Below are 12,329 nucleotides of genomic sequence, written 5' to 3'. Positions count from 1 at the left end.
ACTCATGGTCATACAAGCTGTTAAATGGAGCCAGATAACTCGAAAGAGTCTAAAATGCCAAGACTGTCCTACTAACTACACTCCTATGCCGCATTCGGAAATACACGTCAACACCTGGACTGGAGGGCATGGGTGTTAAAACTCTGATGGGGCACCTACATAGGGGAAGCAAAAGCAAAAAATATCTTATAAACTGGGATGGAAGAATGTTTGGAATAACTACCTGGAAGGTGTTACTGGTTGTAATGGCAGGGGACTGGTGCCTTAGCCCTGGAAGGAGCCTCTCACACACACACCCCACCCCCTACCGAAAATGGCCTCTGGCCATCCTTCCTAGCTGCCCGCACCTCACTTCTGGTCTGCCTCACCTCTCCGCGAAGTGGAGCTGCCTTGCCTCGAGTGCCAGTTTGCTCAAGGTTTTCCACATTGCGTCTGTTTCTAGGTCATTTCCAGAGTCTCCAAGAAGGCTGTGGCCCTGAAGAGAAAAGGAAGGAAAGCAACAGTCCAGGCGCCGCAGGGTGCAGAGGAGCACTGGTGATGGGGCAGGTGTGACAGGGCCAGTTATCTGGCCCATCCCAGGTCCTCCAGACTCAGAACCAGCCTCTCCCACCACCTCACGGGGATGTCAGCCCAGCCCCTCACTGGGTGTAGATGCCGTCATCAATGGCCATTCCAAACTCGATCAGGCCCTTATCCAGCGTGTAGGCAACAGTTGTCACACCTTCGGTCACCATCACCTCGGTCTTCCCCCCTGCCCCGCTCCAGACCTACCACATCACCCTGTAAAATTTCAATCCCCCTGCCCCACCCGAATTCCAGGTTAGTGTCTCCACCAACTCCACTGCAGAACAGACCCAGCCTTACCCCAACCTAGCGCTTACACACTGAGGGAATTACAGCGGCCCTTGTTTGCCCAGCGTTTAATTTCCTTCAAGCAGCTAAGAATCCCTTATCTACACTAATGCCCTCAGGTTCCTGTACACTCAGAGCTGTGCCCGCACTAATGCCTGGAGGTAACCTGACAAAGTGTGCAACCACTTCTGCTTCCAGCTTGAGTCCTGTTAAAATACAACTTTAACCTGGGCTGTACTTCTGAATACATTCATTGCTTAGGTCCCCTGAAGAAATCACTAGGTATGCTTCCTAGTCTCCCACGGGGAGGAAGGAAGGGAGGGAGGGAGGAAAGGGAAGGAAAAGTAGGGAGGGAAGGAAGGGAAGAAAAGGAAGGAAGGGAAGAAGAGAAAGCAAAGGAGAAAAACAGAAAAGGAAAGAAAAAAAAAAAAAAGGAAAAAGCTGGTAAGTGAAAACCTGAGCAGGAAAAAAACAGGGGAGCAAGTGGAAAGGGTACAGTTGCCCTGATGGCAAACACAGCAGTGGGTGAATAAACCAGGGGTCCTCGAGCAGGATGAGGGGGCGATTCTGAGAATCTGTTAGTCATGAAATCTGGGATCCTCTCTTCCGGAAAGGGAACAAAAGTCATTAGTATGCCTGATTCCTACAAAAGCAAACACTGATCATCTCTAGAGGAAAACATGCCCATGTTAGGCCCTTGAGCTTCTAAAAATTATATTCAATGTAACGTGAGCCCCCCAATAAAAAAAGGTACCAAAACAGAAGTTAACCACCATAAAGGAGTAAACAGTAACAATAACTACAGCACTTTTGGACCTCCAAGGATTTCCAATATTAAAAATAACAATTACGGAAGAACCAGTTATGGAATATGAAAGAAACGTAGAATGTTTAAAGACCTAAGAGATGGAATGAAAAATTAAGCAAGAGACAAGAGACCATAAAAAATGGCCAGGTTGTGTTCGCTTCAGCAGCAAATATATTAGAAAAAATGACCAGGCAGACTAGAGAAAGAACCAAATAAAACCGTACGAAAAATTCACTATTTGAAGTAAGAAAACTCAGTGGGTGATTTCAATAGCAGATGAGATAATAGTGAAAGCGAACCCCTGACTTGCAAGATGTTTCTTTTTTTTTTTAAATAATCTTTAAAAAATTGTATTTATTTATTTATTTGACAGAGAGAGAGGGAAACAGGCAAGGGGAGTGGGAGAGGGAGAAGCAGACTTCCTGCTGAGCAGGGAGCCCCAGGCAGGGGCTTGATCCCAGGACCCCAGGATCATGACCTGAGCCAAAGGCAGACACTTAAGGGCCTAGCCACCCAGGCGCCCCTTGCAAGATGTTTCTTAAGGAATTATGCAGAATGTAGCATGGAGCGAGAAGGAGGAAGGAAGAGTAAGACGTTATAGAGGCACAAAGACAGGACAAAAAACGGAACACATACCTAATTAGAGTTCTGAGGGTGAGAAAGAGAGTTCGAGAGAAGCAGCAACATTTAAAGAGCTCATGGCTGAGGAACAAGGTGTCCTCGCAGATGGGACGCACACACACACACACACACTCGCGCGCGTGCGCATACACACCAAGCACAGTTAAGTAAAAGGACATTTATATGCAGATATAATGTACTGAAGCTTCAGAATGCTGAAAAAACAAAAGACTTTAAAACCAACAAGACCGGGACGCCTGGGTGGCTCAGTCGGGTAAGTCTCTGCCTTAGGCTCAGGTCACAATCCTGGAGTTACGGGATTAAGCCCCCCGCAATCCCTCCCTGCTCAGCGGGGAGTCTGCTTCTCCTTCTGTCCCTCCCCTTGCTCTCCCAAATAAATAAATAAAATCTTTTTTAAAAAAGCCAACAAGACAACACAAGGAACTGTTAATAAACTTCTCAGAACTAAGGGGGTCAGTCAATGGGACGGCAGTATGTGCAAAAGAATAAGAAAAACTGTCAAACTGTTCTTTCAAGAACATGCCAAATAAAAACATTTTCAGATCATTCCATTCTGATAATTTTCAGAAACTGATGATTCATCTTTGAAACACTTTTTCTCAAGGATGTTAACTCCAGAGCAAAGGTCAGCAATGCAAAAAGAGTGAGCAGAGAAACTGGCACCATGATGGCAAACGTAACCAAATTCCGGCTGTGTAAAAGAATAACGTCTCACTTTGGGGATAAAAAAATACTGGGCAATAATGGCAAAGGGGAGGTAATCAAAGTTCAGGTCCTTGTATCATTTGCCAGGGATAAAATGCTAAATAAGTTGAAACTATTCAGAATAATTTAAGGGTATGGTAAACTTCCAAGGGTAACCACTCTAGGAGTCAAATGTATGACCTCCAAAGCAAAAATGTGAAAAATGTGTTTTAAAAAGGACAAAACAACCCCCAAGCGCCAAACTTAATTAGTCTAAAATGAGGAAAGAAAGGAGGGAAAGAAGAGAGATAGAAAAAAGGCAAAAAGAACTATCACATGCTCGCTCTGTACCCACACCAGTCATCCTAGCCTAGCACAGGGGCCTCTCTTGTTTTCCCTCCCAGATTCTGCAAGGTCACTGGAATGTACGTGATGCTGGCGGGACAGGAGAGGGACTGATCTTCAGTCTGATAAAAAAAGGAGCTCTGAACAGCTTACAACAGAGAATCCTCACCCAGGAACTGACAGAACTGCCCCCGCTATGGGGGCTCTTCCAGCCTAAGAGAACTCATTATGACCTGGTGAATTCCCCAGGGCCACTGTAATAGAGAGGACAGGATACAATGTCAGGAATCTGAACAAGGACGGCTCTGGGGCCTAGCGCACTGTGGGCAAGGATCTAAGCTTTACTTGCCGACTCTATCACAGAGATGATGGGTGGTGGGCCACAGAAAACCAAATAACCTTTGGAGCTTCCTCAGGGCCCTAACTGATCAGTGAGACACTATGTCTGAGGACCCCTGGCACCGATGTACCCTAAGAGAGGATGTGGTGACCCTCTCAGGTGCCTCAATGTTGTACCACACACACAGGCTGTTTCGGTTCTGAGCCACCAGCACGTCACTTCCTGGGACCCACTGCACGTAGGAGCAGAAGTTGAGGATCGTCGTCTTCGAGCGGCTTTCAATATCGTATAGATGCAACTGCGGAAGGAAGAGGTGGACAGCGCAACAGAAGGGGCTATGGGGCGGCTTCTGATATCGACCATTTCTCTGACGAAATGTGGCGAGCTGACCCACCAGTCAGGCAGATGCTGAATTTCAAAGCTTACTAGCCTGCAGTGCTCGACATTTATGCTGACTTGGTACATCCTGACTCTGGCCCAAAAGGGATGACCAAGTGAGCCCAGAGCTACACCCAGAAATTTAAGTTAGCTGAAGGTCAGACTTTCGTTCTTAGAGTTTAACTCTGGGCCAGAGTTGCCAGACTGGATCACAAAAGGAAGGCCACCCCGCACATTAAATGGTCTGGAAATCGGCGATGTGGCTTTCACATCACAATGAACATGAAATGAAAAATCGCCAGATAGTCTCTTTGCCCTTGAGGCTGAGCTCTTTGGTGATACCATATTGAGATCAGAGTCAATAAGGAGTTCGGGGCAGACTGTCGAGCCAGCCTTAACGCTGTGGGGTACGAGTAGCTGAGGAATGCTGCAACAGGTGTGGGTAAAGTTCAGCCAGGCATGCGGGGGTGAGGTAGTCTCACGAGGGCACAGACTTGGGAACAGTAAAAGAGAAACCAGCTCTCAAATTTCCCTCTTGACTTTGGTGCCATCACAATACCATCTTCCTAAGGTATGGGCTATGATAACAGACACAATGTTGATTCTTCTGTGCCTTTTGCTATGTTAATGGCATAGTGCACCAAGAAATTATGCCCCCGCAATCCCTGGCAGCAGGTAGTACATCCTCTATGGACTACTCAATGGCTAAGGCCTTAGTAACCCTTCTTACACAAAGTTTCCGGTCCCTGAAGAGAAGCTTGGCCCCGTTTCATTAAGTTCCAGCCAATCCACACGGCTCTCGTGGCTGATGGTGCCAATGTTGTAGCCACCAGTCAGATCCACTACAAAGTAAAGGAGACAGGGTTAAGAAGACAGATTCCACATAATCATAGACAGGACACAAGGCAGCCTGCAAAAGTCTTGCCTTTGATTATTATGTTGGGCTTTAAGAATGTTACATCCGTGTAGAGTATGAGGAACATGACATAATTTTGCTAAGATGCTTACAATACTGGATTTCTACTAAAATTGTAGAGATTTTGTTTAGCTCTGTAGCTAACTCAAAAGGTCCAGATCCATCAAGAAATCAGATTCCTCTCTGGGATCTTGGAGTTGTCTCATAGTAGATCAGAACACATCAGAGCAACGGGCATCCGTTACTCAAGAAATCCTCTGGAAGGCAGCACTGAGCACATTAAGGAAGAGCCCCAGTTCCAGCACAACCACGAAGAGAAAGCTGATGGATGAAATGACCTCGATGAACATATTTGCTGCAAGGAGTTCCCTGCATTTTGAGTGTCAATGATGTAAGAGCCCCGAGGGGCAAACAGTGGAGAAGGCACACAGACAAAACAGAAGGAACCTCTGATTAAAGTCAGGCTGAGAGTGCTGAGGATAAGAATTTTAGGTTGGTGTGAATTTTGCAGACAATATAAGATATGATCACACTTAAGGCCTGGCTAGGATGCTTTCAGGGAGTCTCCTGAACACGGCGCATTCACAGCTCTTATTTGTATACGTTACCAATGCGCAACGTCCTGCCGTGATCCGTGCTGGAGCTCAAGACCAAATGCCAGCTAATGTCTACAACTGGGAAGACCAACTTAAAAATGAAATTTCCTTGAATTAAAAGCCAACTTGATAAAGCCATGTTTCAATGTCTTAATTTATAAGTAGAATCACAGAATACTAGAGCTGTGGGACCCTATCTCTGTGAACACCCTGAAATTATATACAAAATTCTATGTTTATGTATATTCTTCTGGGAAAGGATCTATGATTTTTTAAAAAAGATTTTATTTATTTATTTGAGAGGGAGAGAGAGAGACAGAGCATGAGAGGGGGGAGGGTCAGAGGGAGAAGGAGACTCCCTGCCAGGCAGGGAGCCCAAAGCGGGACTCGAGGATCACAACCTGAGCTGAAGGCAGTCGCCTAACCAACTGAGCCACCCAGGCACCCCACGATCTATGATTTTAATTAGATACTCAAAGGGGTCACCAGTGAAAAAAGGTTAAGAGAAGAACTCTGTCATTTTACACACTATTGAAGACAAGCCCTGTATAGTGGGATGACTTGTCCAAAGTCTCACAGCTCCTTCCTGCCACTGGAACATGGGCCGCCATACTACATCATTTCCATAACAACTCAACAATCTGATGTGAAACACAAAACTCAGGAACTGTAAAAGTATCTTAAGAACGGACCCATGTGTATTTGGAAACTTGATTTATAAGAGGTGACATTACGAATCAGTGAGTACAGAATGGATTTCCAATAAATGGTTAAACATGGAAAAAGTAAAATATGAGCCATACCCACATTATGCACAAAAATTAATTCCAGGTGACAAGCAAAATCTAAAAATATTAAAATATAGGAGGAAATAGGAAACTTTTTCTTTTTGAAAATTTTTATTTATTTATTTATTTATTTAACTCTACACCCAGCTTGGGGCTCAAACTCACGATCCTGAGATCAAGAGTCACATGCTCCTCTGGCTCAGTCAGTCAGGTGCCCCAGGGAAACTTCTTAAACAAGACCTCAAAAATCACAGACTAGGGGCACCTGGGTGGCTCAGTGGGTTAAAGCCTCTGCCTTCAGCTCAGGTCATGATCTCAGGGTCCTGGAATTGAGCCCAGCATCAGGCTCTCTGCTTGGCAGGAAGCCTGCTTTCCCCTCTCTCTCTGCATGCCACTGTGCCTACTTGTGATCTCTCTCTCTCTCTCTCTCTCTCTCTCTGTGTCAAATAAATAAATAAATAAAATCTTAAAAAAAGGGGCGCCTGGGTGGCTCAGTGGGTTAAAGCCTCTGCCTTCGGCTCAGGTCATGGTCTCAGGGTCCTGGGATCACGCCCCGCATAGGGCTCTCTGCTCAGCGGGGAGCCTGCTTCCTCCTCTCTCTCTCTCTGCCTGCCTGTCTGACTACTTGTGATCTGTCTGTCAAATATATAAATAAAAATCTTTAAAAAAAAATCACAAACTATTTCTTAAAAAGTGATGAAATGAACTACATTAAAATTAGAAATGTCTGAACACTAAAAGAGGCTGAGACAAATATCCGCAACACAAATGACCATCGAAGGCTAGATATGCACATACACAGAACTCCTTCAAGTCAATATGGAAAAGACAGCCTGATTTTAAAAATAGGCAAGGGATAAGAACTGGCAAAATGCAGAAGAACAAATCCAAACACCAATAAACAAATGAACAACAACAAAAATGAATACGATGAAGTATTATTTCACATAAGTCAGATTGAGCCAAATTATGAAGTCAGGCAATTTCAAGTACTGCAGAGGATGCAGAACACTGGGACCTCTAACTGCTGGTGGGAATGTAAATTGGTACAATCTCTTTGGAGAGCAATTTGGAAAGATTTAGCGAAATTACAGATATACCTCTTCTATGATTCAGCAGTTCTGCTCTAGGTGTAAACCTGAGAGAACCAAAACACTGGAAATGGTGAAAAACCAACAACTTAAATGTCCCTCAGTAAGAGGAGAGATAAAAGATCTGAAGAAAATATAATGAAAGGACAGGACATGATAGAACTAGGGATGGTGGGGGGGGCGCCTGGGTGGCTCAGTGGGTTAAAGCCTCTGCCTTCGGCTCAGGTCATGATCTCAGGGTCCTGGGATCGAGCCCCGCATCGGGCTCTCTGCTCAGTGGGGAGCCTGCTTCCTCCTCTCTCTGCCTGCCTTTCTGCCTACTTGTGATCTCTGTCTGTCAAATAAATGAATAAAATCTTAAAAAAAAAAAAACTAGGTATGGGTACACAAGTAATAATAATAATATTAATAGCTAACCTTTATTAAGTGCTTATTATGTGCCAGACATTAGACTAAGTGCTTTTCATATAAGGTAGGTACGATTTTTATCCCCATTTTGTGGATGAGGAAACTGAGATACAGAAAGGTTAAGAAATTGACCTAAGATCACACAGGTATAATTGCAGAAGTGGGGAGGTTTGACTCTAGACCCTTGTTCTTAACGACGCTATATGGATATGTTATTCTCTATACATCATAAGGAATAGTGGGCTGTTCTAAAAACATTTTTCTATACTTGATACATTTCATGATACGGTTAATTTTTTTTTAAAGATTTTACTTATTTGTCAGAGAGTGAGTGCACAAGCAGGGAGAGCAGAAAGCAGAGGGACAAGCAGGCTCCCTGCTGAGCAAGGAGCCTGATGTGGGACTTGATCCCAGGACTCTGGGATCATGACCTGAGCCGAAGGCAGGCTCTTAACTGACTGAGCCACCCAGATGTCCCCAGAGCTAATTATTAATATATATAAATAAGATGTATTTATTTAAGTGAACACTTGTGAAATTCAAATAAATTTTGTCATCACCTACCAATGTCAAACTCGACAGAAAATAAGTCCCCTTCTGGTTCAAACAGTCCATTATCCTATGTCCTAAGTCTAAACAGGAAAATTCATAAATTTACTAATGGTTCCGCTCTACAGTTCACAACTCCTAGCCCTAAGATACATGCCTAAAGAACATGAATAATTACAGGGACAAGCTGATATGCGTAACAGTGTATCTGTATCTCCACAGCTAGACGCAGACTCACACATGTGGGTTAGAACACTTCCCACATCCTCTGTGAGAGCAGGGCCATACATTTACCTGGTGCCTCTCAGGTTCCTGCATTCTCCACTCTATACACCCCTGTGATATGGAAGCATACTATAAACATCTGTTTTGTTATCAGAATTATGAGAGAGTCTTACCTATAGCAATAGTCTTAACATCAACAAGATAAGCCAATTTCTTACTGTCTTCCATCCCTCGTTGACGCCGCTCATTAATACGGACACTGAAACACGAAGGGTGAGGTAAGGCAGAATGGACTTGGGTCATCGGGATGTTTCGCAAGGGCCCCAAAGTACCATATGGGATGAAGTTTTTAGATTAATCTTGAGGATACAGGAGTTAGAGGTTAAAAGGGACTTCTTTTGGGTTTCAAAAATTTAGAGAACCTTGTGGGGTTACCTGATGAGGTGGGGGTTCATGAATTCAGTACGTACAGAACCCAGGGTATCATTACTCCCCTATTCCACCGGGGTTAGCTCTCCAGCATTGAAGATCATATACACCTGGGGATGAAGGGAACTGTCACGTGGTAGGACGTTTGCATGAAGAAGTCTGCATGGTCAACGGTAGTAGAGGGAGATGTCTTGTCAGTGCAAAGTGACTCCCACTTTCCTCTTTATTCTGTTCCTCTGCCCATCTCGCCCTCCTTTCTTTATCTGCTCTCTCTTAGCTAGGAGGTTTACTGAGATGGTGATGGTTGGTTAATCAAGCTCTACTCACATTTTCATTTTCAAAGAAATACTTCTCATTGCCATCAGATCCCTGCCAAGCCACCTGTAAAAGAGGGAGAGGCCATAACAACAATGTGGGAAGTATCCAAGACAACGCTGACAGAAGGACGGGGTAGGAAGCAGAGAGAAGGAGTTTAGGAAGGCCCTGATGTTGCACAAGAGGGGTGCTGTGTCACATTCTGCCCTAGGCTTCTAGGCTTCTGAGAGATGCTGTAAAAACAGTCCAACAGTGGGAATTCCCATTCCAGGATTCTAAATCTCCAGGGTCTCACTCCCAGGTCCACCAGGTCCCCAACGCCAGCATCTTAGAGCTTTTCCCCCTCAGGGACCCGGGTTCCCCGGAAGTAGCAGCTCACGATGCTCCATTCCCCGCCCCTCCGCCTGGGGTTCCTACCTCACTAAGGCGATTAGTGTTCAGGTCCCCCAGCAGCAGCGTGTCTGACGTGTGGGCCACCACGCAACGTTCCTTTCCGAGGATTTTCACCTCTTCCACCTCAGAGCCACAGTGTGACTTGAGTACCACTCGGGTCCCCGATGACAGGTTCTTCACAATCACCTTGGTAAGGTACAAGTCTGAGCTCCCTGAGGCTTCCCTCAACCCCAAAGAGGGGTGAACCTGCCGTGCCCACCTCCACAGTGTTAAACAAAGCTAGTCTCTCATTTCCTCACCTAGCCTAGGCTGTTGTTGGTAAAAATGACACCTCCCGTTCACACAGTGCTCTACTATTTACAAAATGTTTTCAGAGATTATCTCCTTCAATGCTAATACATAACACATACGGGGTAAAAGTAATCACCCTCTTCACATTCCTGTACCTCTTCTGAAAATCTTTGTGATTACTTTAATCATGGTGTATACTGATCATACTCTCATTTCATATACCTCTTTGCTAAAATGATCCTGATTAAGGAACAATATAACACAGGCAATTATCCTTGTATTCTCTGTCCTAACAGTGCTCATGTATAGAGAATGGACAGAAAATGAAAGAACAGGAGTGCCTGGCTGGCTCGGTCAGAGGAGCATGCAACTCTTGACCTCAGTTGTGGGTTTGAGCCCCAAGTGGGGTGTAGAGTTATTTAAAAATAAAATCTTAAAAAAAAAAAAAAAGAGGGGGCGCCTGGGTAGCTCGGCTGATTAAGCATCTGCCTTCAGTTCAGGTCATGATCTTGGGGTCTTGGGATCAGGCCCCACATTCAGCCCCACGTCCGAGTGCTCCCTCTCCCTCTGGCCTTCCCCTGCTCCTGTGTGGACACTCTGTCAAATAAGTGAACAACATTTCCAAAAAAGAGAAAAAAAGAATGAAGGAATCAATGAATAATAAATGGAAGGAAAAGAGGACAGAGGTAGAGGAAACAGAAAGGTGGGCTCAGGAACTAAGAAATTACCTTGCAATGTCATACACGGTGAGTTCAGAGGCCCTAAAGCAATGTTATGCACCTGCATAATCCTAAACTCCCCAGTTAACAACATATAGGTAATAAAGCTTTTTCTGTTTTGTTTTGTTTTAGAGAGGGATGGAGACTGGGTGGGGCAGAGGGAGAGGGAAAGAGAGAATCTTCAACAGACTCCATGCCCAGCGTGGAGCCCCATGCGGTGCTTGATCTCACAAGCCTGAGATCATGACCTGAGCTGAAATCGAGAGTCCGACACTTAAGACTGAGCCATCCAGGCGCCCCAGGTAGTAACGTTTTAAACCAGGAAGATGGAAGGGGCGATCTCTGTACCCCTTAAATTTGGTGTTTAAATCTTGTCTTACAATAAGCTGGAAGGGTTACAGCAGGAAAGTTGCCAAAGAGTTGCCTGATACACTCTGTTCTCCAGATCAGCTCTACCAGGGATTAAATTTGGCACCGTGGCAGTGTCCAAAAGGAGATTTTGGTGCAGTAGGCTATCAGCTGCTTACCTGGCTAGGTCCCACATACGTCAACTCAAACTTATTCTTGTAAATGCTTCTCCGGAGGCAGCAGTCAAACTGTTCCACTCCACCACAGAGTGTGCCCTAGAAGGGAAAGCGACAACATAAAAGGTAACAGGCATCGGAAGGATATCTAGAGACACCCTTGAAACCCAAGTTCTAGAATCTAGGAAAGAGTTGGCAGTAAAAGGGCTGGCAGTTTTGGGAAGTACCAGATGGAAAGAGGTGGCACTCACAGGACTCAGGGATAGTGATGGGATGAAAGGGAGAAATCAGCCCTGCCTACAGAATTGTCTCTTTTGGCTTCCCATAAAGTGCGAATTTCTCTTTCCTGCCTTTAATGCCATATTTTTAGGTTGGAGTCAAAAGGGAAGAAGAGATTCTCTAGTTTCAGGGAGAGTGCTTTAGGCTAAGGCCGGATTTTTCCTCGTTTGGAGAAAGTCACCCAGGCGGAAAGGGATTACTGGTAAAACGCACCGCACAGAGTTGTGAGCCATCCCGTCTCCAGGCCAAGGCAGTGACGGTATATAAGTTGGCAATCTCCTTGGGCTTTGCCTCCTCCCAGATGCTTCTTCGAGGGCTCCAGTTGAGTACCCGAAGTCTGAAATTAAGGAGGTGGATTTCAGAAGAGATGGAGACTGAGCAAAAGGGTGGAAATGGGTGGGTAACTGAAGGCGATGAGTCTCGCTGTATCAGAGAAGAAAGGAAGTGCAAGAGAACACACATGCTAGGGAATCTCATAGGAGAGGACAAAAAGGTTCAAAGGAAGGAAGTTGGGAAAATCAAGCCAAAAGCAAAATGGGGTGAGAGCGATAGGAGTGGAGAAAACAAAAGGAGATCATGGCTGGTGAGAAAAATGAGCTGCTAGCAAAGGAGAAATAAGGAAAAAGAAACAGAGAAAAAGGAAGGAAGAGACCCACGTGACATCGAAGGGGATAAAAGGACAGGACTGACAAAGCTGATGTGAGGAGACCGGGGCCCTTTCTTTGTTTTATTTATTTTATTTACCCTCCCATCATCC

General features: G+C 45.1%; 1 protein-coding gene across 1 annotated transcript in view; it reads right to left on the bottom strand.

The window, feature by feature from the left end:
* Nucleotides 1–12,329, bottom strand: part of LOC308349006 (intraflagellar transport protein 172 homolog) — a gene marked incomplete at its 5' end in the record, with an annotated part of 32,548 nt that overhangs the window by 13,640 nt on the left and 6,579 nt on the right. Inside the window, 14 exon segments of the mRNA XM_080813546.1 lie at nucleotides 369–441; nucleotides 444–475; nucleotides 643–752; nucleotides 754–780; nucleotides 3,802–3,969; nucleotides 4,780–4,811; nucleotides 4,814–4,891; nucleotides 8,796–8,881; nucleotides 9,058–9,116; nucleotides 9,120–9,161; nucleotides 9,379–9,432; nucleotides 9,784–9,945; nucleotides 11,297–11,392; nucleotides 11,786–11,909. Coding sequence (XP_080669672.1) covers nucleotides 369–441; nucleotides 444–475; nucleotides 643–752; nucleotides 754–780; nucleotides 3,802–3,969; nucleotides 4,780–4,811; nucleotides 4,814–4,891; nucleotides 8,796–8,881; nucleotides 9,058–9,116; nucleotides 9,120–9,161; nucleotides 9,379–9,432; nucleotides 9,784–9,945; nucleotides 11,297–11,392; nucleotides 11,786–11,909 — 1,143 coding nt within the window.

This window comes from Martes martes, assembly GCF_963455335.1.
Source record: "Martes martes genome assembly, chromosome: 9".
Taxonomy (NCBI): Eukaryota; Metazoa; Chordata; class Mammalia; order Carnivora; family Mustelidae; genus Martes; species Martes martes.
The sequence above is the reverse complement of the archived record's forward strand: the minus strand, read 5'-3'. Positions and strand labels throughout refer to the sequence as shown.